Consider the following 16,615-nt stretch of genomic DNA (forward strand, 5'->3'; position numbering starts at 1 on the left):
GTGTCATACTGGGTTCCCTGTCATCCCCCAAACACAGCTGCTGCATGACACACCTCTCTATGGGATCCTGCAGGGAAGCAATGTTGAGAGCACCACTGTGAACAATGCCAGGCAATCTACTTACAGAGGAACTCTGCACAGAAGATATGCTGAAGAGGAAGGTCAAGTCCTGCTTGAATGGGATGAGGAGCAACAGCTGAAGAGGAGATAACAGGGCATTGCAACCATTCTCAGTGCCCTGGCACAAGGAAACTTGAGCCAACCATAGCTCTCAAGCTAGACCCAATTCATTCTGGAGAAAGACAAGCTAATGCACACACTCCTGAATGACTGATCTGTTTAAAAAAATTTATTGAAATGTAAAATATTTAATAGAAAACAATACTGGAGCCTCCTCAGAGGAGGAGCTCACCACATCAGGCATAAAAAAAGGACCAGCAGGATGCACACAGACTGAGAAGCCACTGCTCGCTCATGGCTCCTGGCTCATGTGGACAGCCACATCATGCCACATCCAATCTCATACCCTTGAGACATAGAAACCATGAACAGTCAGACCCAAAATGTGGTTAGCAAGGGTGTGGATACTCCTGTCCTCTAAAGACTTGTACCTGTGTTCTGCAGTCTTAAAGAGAAAAACGAGCTCTCAGTCAGAGGACTGACTAGCAGGTCTGTATCATAGTAAACGAAAACCAAAACCATTCAGGAAGCCTTTGGGAAGAGAGAAACATCACAAAACACATCTTTTCCTCTCTATCATTCTGCACAAAGTTCAGGGGCACCAGACACAGCAACAAGTGCTATGAGATATGTCCCAATTGCATCTGCATCTTCATAAAGGTCAGATATCAATTTTTCAGGCTGCTGCACTAAAAGGCTATTGTACTTAAGTACTATTTAGTACTATTGTACTAAAAGGGCTCAGGAGGTAGCCTAGGAGGTAAAATGAGGAATTTTGGTGGTTTCTGAAGTGTGGAATGAACGTTGGCGACTAGAACACTGAAAAAAAAAAAGTACTGAGAATCAAAAGCTGCCATGCTGGGACTTCAAATGACTGCTTCTGGCCATGTGCCCTACCCCTCCAGATCCAGCAACCTCTGTCGGGTTTCCAGAACGATCTCCTCCATCACCTCTGGTTTGAGAATGTCCTTGATCTGAAGTGGAAAGAAGAGTAATGTTGGCACGAAAAAGCAACTACTACTTGTCCTGGTTTCGGCCGGGATAGAGTTAATTGTCTTCCTAGTAGCTGGTACAGTGCTGTGTTTTGGGTTCAGTATGAGAAGAATATTGATAACACACTGATGTTTTCAGTTGTTGCTAAGTAATGTTTAGACTAAGTCACAGATTTTTCAGCAAGAAGGCTGGAAGGGCACAAGAATTTGGGAGGGGACACAGCCAGGACAGCTGACCCAAACTGGCCAATGGGGTATTCCATACCATGTGACATCATGTCCAGTATGTAAACTGGGGGCAGTGGGGCTGGGGGGAATTGCCGCTTGGGAACTAACTGGGCGTTGGTCGGCAGGTGGTGAGCAACTGCATTGTGCATCACTTGTATATCCCAATCCTTTTATTATTATTATTGTAATTTTAATATTGTTATTATTATCGTTACTAGTTCCTTCCTTTCTGTTCTATTAAACTGTTCTTATCTCAACCCACAAGTTTTACTTTTTTTTTCCTGATTCTCTCCCCCATCCCACTGGGGCGGAGGGAGAGCGAGTGAGCAGCTGCGTGGTGCTTAGTTGCTGGCTGGGGTTAAACCACGATACTACTATTGCACACTCTGTGGAGACAAGGGTCCCCAGCACACAGCAGTGAGCAGCAAGTGAATTTAGAGGGTTCTGGTCAAACGAGACTATCATGGCAGAGGGTCCAAGGCAAAGTCAACTTTGCCAGAGTTAGCAATTCTTACAGAGACCGTAAGAAATCAAAGGAGATGCTACTGACAACTCCTAATCTCTCCTGAAGGACACACACCAGTATTTGGGAAGGGGAGAGATGACTTAAACAGAAGTATAGTTCAAAAGAACATCCCATCTAGCTGAGCAGGCTGCCACTGTGAATGAAAACAGAAGCCAATTCAGATCTTATCTGTTTACGGGAAGAGAATTCCCAGTGATTGTGCGGGCAGAAATTGCAGAGAAAAGCTGTACAGCAAGAGGTCAAATTGAGGGAGCCTTCCAGCAGTGCAGGATGTCGATACAAACAGAAGACTGGTCTCTGTACAATAGATGACACTTGCTTTTTCATTTGTTCTTAAAGTGCACCGTCCCCTCATACAATCCCAAATTTAACACTGTTTTCACAGGGATCACAGAGTGTCCATAATCCCAACAAGTGATACACAACATCTATCAAAAAATGGACTATTTCTCTATATGAATAGTTAGACTTTGCCAGAGGCAGAACCCTTCAAACTATCCCCGAAAATGTGCAAGGCAATTTATGTTATGCAGAAGGGGGGAAGTTCATATTGTCACTTGCTGTAGAACGCTTTGGAAAGCCAAAAGGAAGCCCTACCGCCTAATTTACTGACTCCAGCAGCAACTGATGTGGCCTTTTCATTCCCTCCCCACAGTGTGGAATAAAGTAAACAACACTGGTTTCTGTACCTGATGAGGAAGGGACGCTTCATAGCAATACAGGATGCTGGTGTCAAAGAGCATCAACTTCTGAGTAACGAGAGCCACAATGCAGTTTCGGAGCCGTGAGATCACCTCCCGGTCAGACAAGGGAACCGGCTGAGGAAAAGAGATGAGTACACAAGGAAATAGTGCAAGCCTACTGTAAAAAAGCTTTGCCATGAACCTAACACCAAATCTTGAAAGTCTCAGGTTATTCATGTGCCTCTGACTATGTTAGACTAACAAAACATCATTGGTAGGAGAAGGTTCATCTTCCCTGAACCCTCACCTCCAAGCTGGTGGTGAAGCCCCCTGCCTCTTCATCTTTCTGCTCTGGAGTTGGGTAGATCCAGATGAAACCGTTGTTGCCGAGGATCACAGATGCACCACAGGGCAAGTCGTGGAAGTGAGTCTTCTGGCGTTTCACAAAGGAGGGCGATACCTGAACGAGCACACCCTGGCCAAGCTGAAGAGGAGACCACGAGACTCAACATGAGAGACATGAGACACCATGGATAACATCAAGTCACCGACATGCACTCCCCTCCTGGTCTAGGAACCAGTCAATTTTAACACCTTTTCCTGTGAAACAGTGAATATAAAACCTGCCTGCCTCTGGGAGTGCTGGGAGGATTAGCTAATGCCTGTGCAGTCCTTTGAAGATGAAGAATACTCTAAGTGCTTAGCACAAATGTTAATAATATCTTGGTCGTAACTACACATCAACCATCCCTGCAGAAAAAATGAGAAGCGAGAGGCCCAATTTAGCAGAACACTTTCCCTCTTAATCCAATTGCTGTCCTTCACCCTTTGTGCAATACGCACATTTCGCTTTCATCTTTTAAGTGCTAATACCCTTGGTCTGGTAATCCCAAACTGCAGCCTACGGTCCAATGGCCCCTTGGCTTATTTCAATGCACAAAACCAGAGATAAATGCCAACTGTGTAAAGCCTAAAATAAAGCCCTGGAGAGAGAAACAAGTCATGGGCCAATGGCCTGCAGAAAAGGAGTGATGAAGTTTGAGTCCGAAGATTTTTCTCTCCAGGGTTTAAATCCCAAGCGGCTAGTGGGGGAAACAGGCTGTAATTGTGGACAGGGAGAGCAGCAGCTCAAAGGGCAACTCAAGGGCACTCTGCTTTGGGGAAATTCTGCTCGGTGCTCCCATGTAGAAGCTAAGATTCTTCCTAAGCTGCAAGAATGGGTTATAACAACATCCTGCTCTACTCCAGAGCTTTTTTCTTAAAAACCCCTCCAAAAGGCCTTATACAAGTCAACTGGAGCAGAATTAAGCCAAGACCGAGTGCTTTTGAACAAGTTACCTTCCCGTATTTCAGACTCCGGGTGTGCAGTGATAAAGCCCCATCAGAAAATACAGACTGGACCTCTGCCTGTCAGTGCCGCTTAAGGAAACAAGGTCCCTAATGCTGCCCAGTGCCAACAGCCTCTGGCTGCCCCTGGCAGAGAGCTTTCCCTGGCAGCCAGGCCAGCCGAAATCCGGCTGTTCTCCCCGTGCCCCTTGGCTGTTCTGTCCGAGCACAAGCAGTGGAAGGATACACTGATGAGGTCTGCTTCCTGCAGGTAGTCCCTCATTGCAAGCTCATCTTCTGCTGATCTCCTTCTCTGAAATGCACAATGCAAGAAAAGTTACGTGTAGTTCAGAATAAGAAAACATCAGTTAATACCTACATTGCGGGGGGACCTTAGGATGCCATGCAAAATGCAATCTGGTCACCAAAGGAAAATCAGGCAGACTAGCACACCTTTAGATCACTGAAGTGTTTACGTCCCAATAACGCTGAGAGTTAAAGATATTGGAGTGCTACAGACCCACCCAAAAAACCCCACACTACCCTTGTGCTAACTGTGGGAAGGGCTCCAGAGCTTCCCAGTGCCTCTGCTTCTGCTGTGGAAGCAGAAGACAGGGCTCTGGCGCTGCTCTGCATGAACTACACTCACCAGTTCCCCACCAGGTAAATTCATAGATGACAGCAACAAGACTGAATCTAGCCTGGAATTGGTTTCCACTTTCCATCGCTTCTGCTGAACCTGGAGAAGAAATATAGTCTGTTGATATACACTCAAAAATTGAACAGAAGCTCTTCAGCGGAGCAGGAGGTCCTGCAGCCAGCCGAGCCTGCAGAAGGAGACAGCTCTGCTGACCACTTCCAGCCTCATCTTGTTTAAAGCCCGGGCACTCACAGTGCCTCCGCGCACAGGCGTTAACGTGTTTTTAGCAACGTCAGAAGCGCTCCGGGTCGGATCGAGACACGCCAGCCTGGCTGCCGCCCAGCGGGCCACCCTCCTCCTCCACGGCACATCAGGAAAAACCCAGCTTTACCTCTGTAATCCTGCCGACCACGATATCCCCGACTTCACCGTTGTACCTAGCAGCGGGACAGAGAGAGAGCGGCCCCGTCAAAACGCCTCATCCTCCCCAGAAAACGGCCCAGCCCTCGTCTGACACGGATGGCGGGCTTCACGCTCCCCGCGCCGAGGCGGCGACCGCCGCTCACCTGGTCTTCAGCGCTTTGACGCACACCAGCTTGTTCACCCTCTCCACGGCGCCGGCCACCGAGGCGACGAGCTTCTCCTCGTCCACGTAGGTGCCGTGGCCCCTGCGGAGAGAGCTGCCGCCTGAGGAGAGCCCGAGGCCGGCTGGCCGGCCGCCCCCCACCCCGCTCCGCCGCTGCCCCCACCTCATGTAGCCCGTGTCCGTGGTGATCGTGTCCCCCGGGGCCACCAGGTGCTTCTCGCCGCCCCGGGGCGCGCTCGGTCCCACCGCCTTGCGGGCCACCGGCAGGCGCATGGTGATGGCAGCCATCTTGAGTGCGGGCGGCGCAGCGCCGGCGACCTCGTCCTCACGCGCCTTCCGCCCGCCATGTTAGCTGCTGGCGAGAAGGCGCCTGAGGCGCCGGCGCCGCCATCGTCAGTGAGGGCGACGGTGAGGTTTCTGGGCAGCCATTTTGGTTCCTGGCAGTAAAGGGAGTCGTGGGCTTCGCCGCGTTGGGAACCAAAGGGAGAGAGGGGCCATGTTTAGTGAGGGCAGGGTGCCTGCAACCCCGTCGGACAGGCTGTGGGGCTGAGCGGGGAAGGCAGCCCCACGGCCGGGGCCAGCTCCCTGGGAGCCCGCCCTGCCGCACCGGGGGGGCACCAGGCCCCGACGGGCCTCTCCCTGCGTCCCCAGCCTGGGGCTCGCAGGGCCCCAGCACCCCGCTTTGGGGGGCCACCCCCAGCCGAAAGGCAGGACTGTGGGCAAAGGGTGCGTTCGCCCTGGAGGGAAGCAGCACCTCCAATTTCTGGGGGTGCCCGTGCACTTGTGTGCACACGCAAGTTGTTTCCCCCCGCCGTGTTCTGAAGATAATCCTCTAATCCTCTTCCGAGGTGAAAGGCAGGGTGCTGGAGTTGCACCCACAGCCCCGCCAGTGAAGTACGGGGAGGCTGAAGGGAGCTGGGTGGGATGGGGGCGGCAGGCCGGCCAGGCTGCCTCTCCTCCTGCATTAGTGGGGCCAGGGGATTTCACCCTGTGATCGCTGCAGCAAGCAGGCTGCAAGGCGAGTAACGATCAGGTTTGGCTGAAACATCTCCAAGGGACGAGGAATTTACCCCTTCCCCTGATAAAGCTGTTCCAACAGTAAATAATATGTTTGTGTGGAAGTTTTATTCATTTAATTCAAACAGCATTTAGGCTCTCAGAGCTGCTGAGAAAATACCAAGGAAAAAGCAGCCAGTGATGACCTCCAGTGAATGCTTTGCTTCCTCCGGACCAAAAAAATCAAACGTAATTCTTCCAAGCAAGACTTGCACCTGTAGCCCGTCACAGCTGAAATATGACCATTATTTCATGAAAGATACCAAAGGATATCAACAGCTGTTGCTTCAAATAGAGACACATGGAGACAGGGAGGTACCAGACCAAATAATACCACCCGCTCCCGCGCTCGCCCCTTCTCTTTCAGACCTGCAGAAGGGCTTGTTTTTCCCAGATCTGATCTTTCCTCTTCCCAACTGCACTATTTGGTCCAACAGACAATGCTACATCTCCTTATTCACCGTGTGCTAGTCAAAACATTCACTCATCCCAACCGCTACATCCTTCCCCAGCACATAGCAAAATAAAGCTCTCCATACTATCCATCTTCTAAATGATAAATGTTCCAAGTAATTTTTATTTAGAATACAAGAGAGGTACAAATGTATTTACACTGTGTACATATACAATCAAATAATATATAATATCAAAGTTTTGTAAATAATGTTTACATAAATATTTACAAAGTTAAAGTGACAGTTGTTTGGTTTTTTTTCCTGGAAGTAAAACACAGTTTGTGAGAACTTTATACATCTTAGACTTATAATTAATATTAGAATACCTTCTTTTAAGCTTTATGATACACAGCCCTCCTCTCCCGTGTGGCAGGACTCCAGAGGGCGCTTAGACTTGTCCTTGGGGACGGAGCTGGCCCAGGGACCGGTTTTCTCTGTCCCCAGAGGGCAGCAGAAGTAACAGCCGAAATGTTCCCGTACGGCTGCGGGGAGCGATGATGGGGAGCGATGCTCCAAGGGCTGGAGCAGGCGCAGCCCGGCAGAGCACAGGGTCCCCCGCAAAACCTGCCCATGGATGGGCATTTCCCGCTGGCACGTCGTGCTGGGGGTGTCCCCGTGGCAGGTGGCCTGTCCCCTCTGCCCATGGCATTGCTTGGAGGTGTTGGGCAAACCCCAACACACAGCTCGGGCTGGAGGAGGGCAGGCAAGGGGATTTGGGGGGGGGGTCAGGGAGGGGGGACGACTACACGCAACCAGTTGCTAAATCAGGGCTCCGGAGGAGGGAAATGTGTCCCTTTGGAAAGAGCCACCAGGGCCAAAGCTGCCCCTGGAGTAAACAGGCATGAATGGGGTGGCCACAACAGGGCTGTGCCAGCCTTTCAACGGGGCACGTGTCTCCGCCGGACACTCGCTGGAGCAGAGGAGGAGGCATAAGAACAGTTTTTCTTTCCATCAAATTATCTGTAAAACCCTGGCATCACTCATCCAGGCCCAGCTTTTAGGCTGCCCCAGCCCTCCTCCCGTACACCTGCAAATCCATGCAGGATGTTCCACTGTGTCCGTTTGCCCTTCTCCCCCTGCCGACCCCAGGGACCAGCAGCCCACCCCACACCACATCTCCCCGGGGAGGATTCCGCACGGTGTGGCTGCACCAGCAGCTTGCAGAGCTGGGGGGGGGCGTCCCCTCGCTCACCGAACAGCCTGCCAAACCCCATGCAAATGGTGATGCTCCAAAAAAAAAAAAAAAAAAGAAACCAAAACCACCAGCATCCTCCCTTCAACACAAAGCAGCCCTGCCTCTGCCCCCCAGCTCTGCCAAGGGCCAACACCCCCCAGTTCATTGCATGTCTCAGCTCCAGTCTTTGCTGTCCAAAAACCCGCTGCCGCGCCGGGGATTCACAGCACCATGGTGGGGATGTGATGGGCCAGGGAGGCGGGATGGGGCACGGGCAGGGCCGGTGAGTGAGCCTGCAGGGAGGCGTTGGGGGGCCGATGGCGGGCGCTTTTCTGGTGTGCCCGCAGCCCGGCGAGCTGGGAGTAGGCACTTTGGCAAACCTGGCACTTGTAGGGACGCTCGCCGGTGTGCAAGCGGACGTGGTTGCGGAGGGTGGAGGACTGGCTGAAGCGGCGGTTGCAGAAGCGGCACACGAAGGGCTTGTCCAGGGTGTGGATGCGCATGTGGGAGCGCAGGTTGCTGCGGGAGTTGAAGCCCCGGTGGCAGATGACGCAGCGCATGCGCCCCGTCGTGCTGGCCCCCGTCTCCACTGCGTGGAAGTCCTCTGGGGACAACAGGGGACGGTCAGGCGCTGTCCTCCGGCACAGCAGCTCACCCCCTCCCCGAGCCCCCAAGGTGCTGACTGCCCTAAATAACCACCCCATGCCCCCTCGCTGGGTCCCTGCCCGCTGAGGATGCCCGCTCGTGGAGACACCCATCCCGGGCAGAGTGGTGTCGCAGGCTGGCGCTTAAGGTTTTGGGCTGGGGCCAGAGCTGTGAACAGGCTCACCCAAATTTAGGCGAGGGGAAACAACCCACAACCATGCTGCCCTGGCCTCCAGCCCAGGCTCTTCAGCAGCAGCGTGTTGTCCCTGCACTGGTCTCAGCTTCTCCCCCTGCTCTGCTGGGCTCTGACCCAGCGCTCTCAGAGTGGGAGGTGGGGCTGAGGAGCACAGACAGGGTCTGGCTCTGAACACAGCATCCCCCAAAAGTGCCCAAAAGCTCTGCTGCCTGCCCACAGAGGTGCACCTCGGGGAACCACCAAGACAAGCAGAGATTGAAAGCCCAGGGAGAGAAAAGCCTCCTGCAATGGTGATTTGGGGAAAGATCTGTTAAATGCAGAGCGGGGACATAAGCAGTTGCATCCACTTGGCGTTTCGTAGCGCATCGGGGCTACCTTGGCCCCGCTCACACGTCTGCCCCGCTTCTCCCTGCCTGGCAGGGTCAGGCAGCGACTGCTGGCTACCGCACCAGCAATAGCTGTGGGCGAACCAGCCCAGAGGTGACCCCCCAAATTACTGGGGACCTGCTCAAGCTGTACGGATCTGTCTCATAGTCCCTGTGTTTGTCCCCAGAGAGCTGGGAGATCTGACGTATCCCCTGGGATGTCCCTGCCCCATGCCCACCCCATGGCCTCAGAGCTGGGGACAAGGTGGACGGAGAACGGGCAGGGATGCTGCACCCATGGCTGTTTCCGATGTTACCTACCGTGTTTGTTCTTCTTCTGCTCCTCTTCCAGCCCCGGCACACCTGGGATGCCCAGGAAGGTGTTATGGGAGTTCCCATACCAGACCAGCAGCTCTTGGTCCGGAGGAATCATCTAGAGAGAGAGACAGACAGGGGTGTGGGGAGGGGACAGCAAACAGCTCCCCGTGCATCCTCGGCTGGTCGCTTCCGACCTACCCTGGCCATATCCCATGTCCTGCGAGACCCTGCTGCCATCTGGGACCTGCCAGCAGTCCCCAACACCCCCCACGCACAGGTTGCAGCACTGGTGGCGATGACACGACTCAGCACCATCACCCAGCACGGCTCTCCCCCCGGGCTGGGCCACGAACAACATCATAACAGGCAAATAAGCAGCTACGGAGCACACAGACAGAGCTGGGGTCTCTGGAGTGAAGGACCCAGAGGTCCCTGGAGCTCAGGGAGATGAGGACACGGCGGCACACAGAGACATGGAGAAATAAGCCATTTGTGGACCCACAAACTGCAGCAAGGCACAAATGACAGACACCAAAGCAGGGAGCCGTGACACAGAACCCTGGCTCAGTGCTCCTGCAGAGCATTTCGGCTCTGGACAGAGCCATTGGCACCCTCCTGCTGTAGGGCACAGGCAGCATCTCCTGCCCGACCCCTCTGGGGTTTATTTTAGCTGGTGGAAATAAAAGATGTGCCAACAAAGGGTTCGTCAGCCTGGGGATTGGAGAGCGTGGGGGCTGCTAAAGGAGTGCGTGGCTTGGGTGCAAGATGCTGCCTACATCCCACACCAAAGTCCCGGTACCTGCAACAGCCCAAGGAGATCTATAGGGCCAGGGAAGTGCTTTTGCACCAGCCACACTCCTGTTTCCCTGAAACGATGGCATTTCTCTTTCCCCTGTTGTTCCTGTTATGTTCCTGCACTGCCAGGGTGGCCAAAGCAAACAGCCAGAAAACACCGTTCAAGCCTCCCCACGCACAGCAGCCACGGCTGGGAAGACAGATACTCTCACACCGTTTCAGGCAACACTAATAACAACATCACTTTATAAAAAAAAAAATGCACAGATTTTTTTCCTTTCAGGTCCCTAGTGTTAAGAACCTAATTTAGAAATGGGAAAGTCCCCTGTTTCGGAGGATGACTTTCCATACGCAGAGTAGTCCAAGAAAAGCATCATCCACATGAAACACAGATCATAAGTTAGATCACCCGAGCACTGAAAATGCGCCTAATTTTAGGCACCTGAAAGCAGTGGGAATTTTGGCTTCATATTTTCAAGGGTCCATCTGCATGAAGATCTCCCTAGGACTGCAGAGTAGGAATTTGGGAGGCAGAGGAAGCCGATATCATTTTGCATCCCAAATTGGTGCTGTTTCTCTGTGTCGTTTTAACAGAAAATGAGTTATTTTTAATACAAGCAAAGAGAATAAAATATTGCTGAAAGGATAAAACACATTGCATGCGTGCATATGTGTGTGCGTGCGTGTGTTATTCTGCTGGAGCTGGTGCACCTGTGCCAGCAGCAGATGAGCACTCATGTGCATACGCCCCAAAGCAATTTAAATTGCCCCCCAGGAATCTCTTGGCCTTCAGATCAAAGGCCAAAACTCACTGCCCTCACTTTATTTTCCAGCAGCGGCAACTTGGAATTGCTGAGGAAGAGAATGGGAAAAAACAAGCTAGTAAGTAAGGGCAGGAACGGGCAAAACACATGAAAAGATTAAAGGCAAATAGTGAAAAAGGCACCCAACAAATCTGATTTTGTGGTGGGTAGGTGAGAAAGGCATCCTAAGAGATACCGCACTGGAGTGATGGTGCAGCAGAGGCGGGTGCAGAGCAACAGGGACTGGGCAGCTCGTGGTGCCTGCCGGGGAGGGGATGCAGCGGGCACGGGGCAGGAGCCCCCCAAGGCTGGTGCGGACGGAGGGTGACAGTGCCCATGTGCTGCTGAGAGAGGGCACCGCTAAGTTCAGGTCGGTGTTCGCGTATCCTGACCGAGACTGAGCTGTTCCAGCTGGTCTCGGGCTGCTGCTGCGCTCTCGGTCCAGGATTTGTGGTGAGGGAGGTGACAAGGCAGGAGCGGTGGGTAACAAGGGGGGAGCTCGCTCGGGTCCAAGATGCTGCATTTGTGTGCCCATGACTCCGCACTAGGGGATTAACGAGCGGAGAAAGAACCACAAAAGGCAAATCCTCTCTTGCTTTTCCTTTTCTTGTTGGGTGCACAAACCCCAGTGAGTTTGAACAAGCGATCGGTTTTGGACTGCATGTGTGCGTGCATGCACGCGTGTTACACAGGTGGGAATGGGGAGCCCACGAAGGATGCAGATCCTCCACCTGTCGTGCCCAGTTGTGACCAGCTCCTCACACACTCCATGCTTCCCTTCCTCGCACTCTCACACAAAAAGCCCCGGCCCCTTCTGCTCCTCCCAGCACAGAGGGACCCACGCTGACCCGGCGGCAGTGGGAGCGCTGCCAGACGCCTGCCATGCCCGGGGAGCATGCCGCAGTGTGATAGCAGGCACCCTCCATCCCCGCTTTCACCACCCCGGCCCTCAGGGTTCAGCGCTGTCAACATCTCAACTTTGCTGTTTGTATCGAGGGAATTAAACTCATCCTGCTCTGGCGCTCGCTGCTTCAACCCCGGGAGCAAGCCTGCAGATTGACTGTGACTGTCTGGGGCCTCTACACACACCTCCCCAAATATCAGCTCACCTGCCCCATCGTCCATGCACACACACAAGGTGTGAGAAACACGGCTGTATTCCTAATTACACCATGGCTAACTGGGATTATTTTACTGCTTTGCATAATTTAAGAACAGTAATAAAAAGCAATTAAGCTGCTGTCATAACAGGCAGGGCTACCCACAAGAGTATCGGGTCTTAAAACTGGGTACAGCTGAAGCTTACGGAGGGGTGTCCAGGATGGGGAGAGCAGCACAGAAGCCCTTGGGGCTCTTGCAGCTCTGCACGAGGAAAGGCGGCAGAGCCCTGAGGAGGCACACAGGACTCTCCCACAGCAGAAGAAAATACCTGTCCTTTCCCACCCCCCCGCAGCAATTGCAAACCCAGTCCTGATGCTGGCTCAATGCAGGATTGAGCCATGGTCCTGTGCTGTGGAGCATTTGAGCATCTGCTCCTCTGTAAGCCAGCACAGGAGCCCGGATAGACCCAGGGAGCTGCCCTTGCCCACAGAACCAGCGGGCACTTGTGCTCTTTCCCAGCCAAGACCCTCTCCCAGCTGTAAGCAGCCGTGGGAGCCCACGCTGCTGAGCGTGTGAGACTCTGGACCCGATATACGGGAGAGGACCAGTCCCACAGTGCCGGTCTGGGATGGAATGGGAGATGTTCCCCTCTCGCGACTCTAAGCTGAAGAAGCTGCACAGGGACACCTCTCCAAGCTACCACCTTCCTCCACCTGCAACAGCATCGGGTTATGGGGACTCTGTACCCACGCAGGGCTGGACCCTGCCATCACACCACTGGCACTGCGTGACTTGTATGCACGTGGCATCAATAATGCCAGCGAGCCAGACACCCACCTCCATCCCAGCATCTCCCACAGGGAGCTGTGGGTACCTCCAGACTTCACCCCACAGCACGGCAGCCTGTGCCCTGGGATGCCCCTGCGACCCAGCTCCTGCCCCTGCTCTCCCGCTGAGCCAGCACCCACCAGCGCTTCATACAGGAGTGCATGGATGAGCCAGGCAGGATGAGTCCCTTCCCCGCAGCCCCGCTGCAGACAGCCGGAGGCTCGGCTGCGCCAGCGCCGCACCCTGCCCGCTCTGCAGCTCCCTGCCCGGCTCCCGCAGCCCCGATCCTCCTCTCACTCTGTTTTACAGCCAGAGCTGCTTGTGACCCCGGGCAAAAGCTGTGCAGAGTCAGGTGCAGCCTGCATTCAGCACCTGGGTTTCACAGAAACCCCCAAACTTTTCCATGCTACGGAGAAGCAGGTTCTGCACAAAATCCCATTTTTCAAGACAGCGTCAAAACCCCGCTCCTGCCTTAAGCCCCAGCTGGGCCAGGATTACAGCTCTTTTCATGCTTTACACCCCAAAAGAAGCTTGGGCAGCATTTGCTCTCCCTCTGCTCAGTGCACGTCACCCCACGAGCCCACCAAAAGGGGACAGAGAGGAGAAGGGCCCTTTGCTTCTCCATGAAGCCCGTGCAATGGCTACCTACAGGTGCCTACCTGTCCCAGCAGGTCTGGGTGCAGGGGACAGCAAAGCCACCCTGTGCTCCCACAGACGCCCCAGCAACAGCCCGAAGAACTGAGGGTCTATGGGGTGGGAGATCCCAGCACCCTGCTCCCCTCCTGCGGCTGCTCAGCTGCCTCCCGACCCTGCTTACCTCGATTGCCTTGTAGAAGATGCTGTTCCCGATCTGGACCACCTCCAGGTTCTGCTCCTGCTCATTCCGTGCACATTTGATGTAGGTCATCCAGCTGCGGTGGTCCTCCTGGCTGGCATCGATGAAGTACCGCACCGTGCCATCTTCGTTAAAGACCTGGGAGGGGGAGAGAGCAGTTGGTAACCATTCTGCCCACAATGGACCGAGCCCCTCCACCTCCTGCCTCTGGGATAAAGTCCCCAGCCAGGGACAAGCTCAAAGCCAGCATAGCCTCGGAGCCGAGATCATGCCAGCAGCCGGGAGCTGCTGCCAGCAGCCGGGAAATGCCTGAACCCTTCCTGCTCATGGTGCTGGACCGCAGCGGGGCTGAGGAAGGGTACCCTGCTCTCAATGGGCAGGCACAGCTGGCCCCGCCGGCCCATGCCCACCCGAATAACCCAGCTCACTGTCTCAATCCCCCTTCTCGGCAGACCCCCAGCAGCAGCTCAGCCCCAAAGGGGATATTCAGCATCCTGCAGCTGCCCACAGGAGCAGGGCATCCCTGGGTGGAGGGGGAAGGTGCCTGCCAGACCTGGCCCTCAGGGGAAGATGCTTTGCAGGGTGGCAGGAAAGGCGAGGGAAGTTTCCATTAGGCATAAAATTATAATAAGAATAAAAAATAATAATTAATAATAATTTAAAAGTGCAAGTCTGACACTCAGCAAAACAAAAAAATACGAGGAAACCCCCCCTCTACTAGCCAGGCATTAATGCGTGATGTTCTGGCGGCTCAGGTCCCCCCCAGACCCCATGGCTTCACTCGGGGTTACCCGCACCGGGGCTGGGACAAAGCAGGGGACAGGGCAGAGCTGGTTTCGCCCACGGCATGCTGAGCTGGCGGCTGCCCGCCGGGTGTTTCACCACGACGGGAAAGGGCAGGGCAGGGTGCGATCCTGCTGCATGGGACACGAGCAACAGCATTTCGGGGCTCCTCCGAGAGCTGGCTGCACCCCGAGGGGTGAAGCCTTGCCCTTCTCCTGCCCCAAGGGTCTCCTAAACCCACCCGCCCTGGAGGAAACCAGATCTTTGCACGAACGGGGAAACTGAGGCAGGGAGAGGGTGCCTGACAGCACACAAGCACAGGACAAAGCCCCCGGGCCCCAGGCACCCCATCCCTGCCTCTCGCCGGGCCAGCCGGGTCTGGGGGTCCGGGGGCGGGGGCTGTTACCTCCCACATGAGGTTGTTGTTCTTGCACAGGTCCACATGCTCCGGCGAGATGACCCTGCCCGTGAACGGTCCCATCTCGGTGCCGGCCTTGATCCAGGTCTTGGAGAAGATGCCGAGCCCTTCCCCGGGGATGGAACTCTGGGCGATGATCACTTCCGACGGCAGCACCAGGCTGGACAGCTTCTGCACCTCTGCGGGAGGCGGGAGAGGGCTCGGAAAAGGGACCGGCCGCCTTCCGCCCCCCGCCCGCCCCGCCGCTCCCCGGGCTGGCCGCGGGGAAGGGCCGGGGGCGCGCCGGGGAGCCCGGGCGGGGGGGGGGGCAGCGGGGACCCCTCCCCGGTGCCAGCCCAAATCCCGGGTCTGAGCCTTTTAAACGCCCAACCGGGCTCCTACAAAGCGGTACAAGGTTCCCCCCGGGGCATTGAGGAGGTACCTGGGAAAAGCAGCCCGGGCTGGGCGAGGGAGCGGGGCTGAGAAAGGAGGTTAAATGGTGTCTATTTCGGCCCATCCAGCAATTTGTCATGCTGTTAAAGTGATCTGCATTCATTAAACTCAACTAGAAAGAAATTGCTAATTCTAAATTCATTAGTCCTTTAGGAATGCTGTAGCGGTACATTGTGCCTGAATGGCGCAAGGGCTTGTTTAAAAGGGCCCAGGAATTCCTCTTACAAAATGGGGAGATGAGATGGTTGACATATCGTGAATGGAAATGGAATTAGCCTTCATGGTAAATTAAGAGAGGAACAGAAATCCGAGAGGGGGAAAAGGGAGCCGGGACGCCCCGGCGATGCCGGGGCGAGAGAAAAGAGATTGTCCCGGGCGGCTGAATGCGGGGCGGCCCCGGCTCCCCCCCCGGCCCCCTCCCCAGCCCGCGGTTTAAGTGGGAACTTTCTCAGGTCAAGCCCAAGTTAACCAAATGAATTTAAAGCCCTTCTTCCCCAGTCAACTGCTATTACACGCCTGGGGAGAGCGGGGCGCCGGGAGCCGCATCCCGCCGCCGGGTACCGGGGGCCCGTCCCGGGGCCGATGGTGGGGTGGGTGGGGGGGTGTCCGGTGGTGGTGGTCGTGAGGGGGGGGGGGGGGGGGTTGTCCGGTGCCGCCACTCACCTCCGGAGAAGGACTGAGCCAGGACCTCGGCCGTGAAGGCGGTCTTGGGGCTGCTCTTCTCCTCGAAGAGCTGCTCGCCCAGGACGTTTCTCCAGCGGCCGTAGAGGAAGCTGTGCAGGATGTCGGAGGTGATCACCTCGGCCAGCGAGAGCCCCTGAGGCTTCAGCCCGGGCTTGAGCACCAGGGCTTCGGCCGGCAGCACCGAGCCCATCATGGGGGCGAAGGCGGCGGCGGGCGGGCCGGGCTCGGCGGGGCGCGGGCGGCGGGCCGGGCTCCGTGCCGCTCGGTGGCTCCCGCCCGGCTATATATGAGCTTCATTGACCCTCCTAATTGGTTATTAATGACCTCCCTGACGTTGGCGGAGAGACTGGGGCTGCCGGAGCGAGGCGAGCCGTCGGAGCCCCCCCCCTCCTCCTCCTCCTCCTCCTCCTTCCCTCCCCTCCCCGGGGGTGGGGTGGCTGGAGGGAGGGAGGGACACGGCGAGCGCACACACACGCATATACACACACGCGCACACGCATACATACACACACATGCATATACATACACACACATACACACTCACCGGCTCGGCCCCCCGCACCCCC

General features: G+C 55.3%; 2 protein-coding genes across 2 annotated transcripts; both read right to left on the reverse strand.

The window, feature by feature from the left end:
* Positions 1–334: 334 nt before the first annotated feature.
* Positions 335–5,506, reverse strand: EXOSC2 (exosome component 2). Its single transcript, XM_052815265.1, has 9 exons — positions 5,325–5,506; positions 5,142–5,243; positions 4,967–5,012; positions 4,585–4,674; positions 4,183–4,248; positions 3,948–4,016; positions 2,917–3,093; positions 2,616–2,744; positions 335–1,154 (listed from the first exon to the last, which is right to left on the reverse strand). Exons 1-9 carry the CDS (start codon positions 5,447–5,449, stop codon positions 1,074–1,076), a joined length of 885 nt encoding a protein of 294 aa, XP_052671225.1. The 5' UTR covers positions 5,450–5,506; the 3' UTR covers positions 335–1,073.
* Positions 5,507–6,901: 1,395 nt separating this feature from the next.
* PRDM12 (PR/SET domain 12) lies at positions 6,902–16,309 on the reverse strand. Its single transcript, XM_052815124.1, has 5 exons — positions 16,029–16,309; positions 14,922–15,112; positions 13,715–13,870; positions 9,374–9,485; positions 6,902–8,450 (listed from the first exon to the last, which is right to left on the reverse strand). Exons 1-5 carry the CDS (start codon positions 16,240–16,242, stop codon positions 8,068–8,070), a joined length of 1,056 nt encoding a protein of 351 aa, XP_052671084.1. The 5' UTR covers positions 16,243–16,309; the 3' UTR covers positions 6,902–8,067.
* Between the last annotated feature and the right edge of the window lie 306 nt (positions 16,310–16,615).

This window comes from Harpia harpyja, chromosome 19 (assembly GCF_026419915.1).
Source record: "Harpia harpyja isolate bHarHar1 chromosome 19, bHarHar1 primary haplotype, whole genome shotgun sequence".
Taxonomy (NCBI): domain Eukaryota; kingdom Metazoa; phylum Chordata; class Aves; order Accipitriformes; family Accipitridae; genus Harpia; species Harpia harpyja.

What these genes read in the sequence shown, in the direction of transcription:
- PRDM12 (XM_052815124.1), bottom strand. Translation starts at nt 16,242, where the DNA reads ATGATGGGCTCGGTGCTGCCGGCCGAAGCCCTGGTGCTCAAGCCCGGG. An exon ending in TCTTCTACAAGGCAATCGAG is followed by an intron (nt 9,486 to 13,714) that starts GTAAGCAGGGTC and finishes CTCTCTCTCTAG; the next exon opens with ATGATTCCTCCGGACCAAGA. An exon ending in GCAGAAGAAGAACAAACACG is followed by an intron (nt 8,451 to 9,373) that starts GTAGGTAACATC and finishes TGTTGTCCCCAG; the next exon opens with AGGACTTCCACGCAGTGGAG.
- EXOSC2 (XM_052815265.1), bottom strand. Translation starts at nt 5,449, where the DNA reads ATGGCTGCCATCACCATGCGCCTGCCGGTGGCCCGCAAGGCGGTGGGA. An exon ending in ATTTACCTGGTGGGGAACTG is followed by an intron (nt 4,249 to 4,584) that starts GTGAGTGTAGTT and finishes TGTGCATTTCAG; the next exon opens with AGAAGGAGATCAGCAGAAGA. An exon ending in GCTTCACCACCAGCTTGGAG is followed by an intron (nt 2,745 to 2,916) that starts GTGAGGGTTCAG and finishes TCTTTTCCTCAG; the next exon opens with CCGGTTCCCTTGTCTGACCG.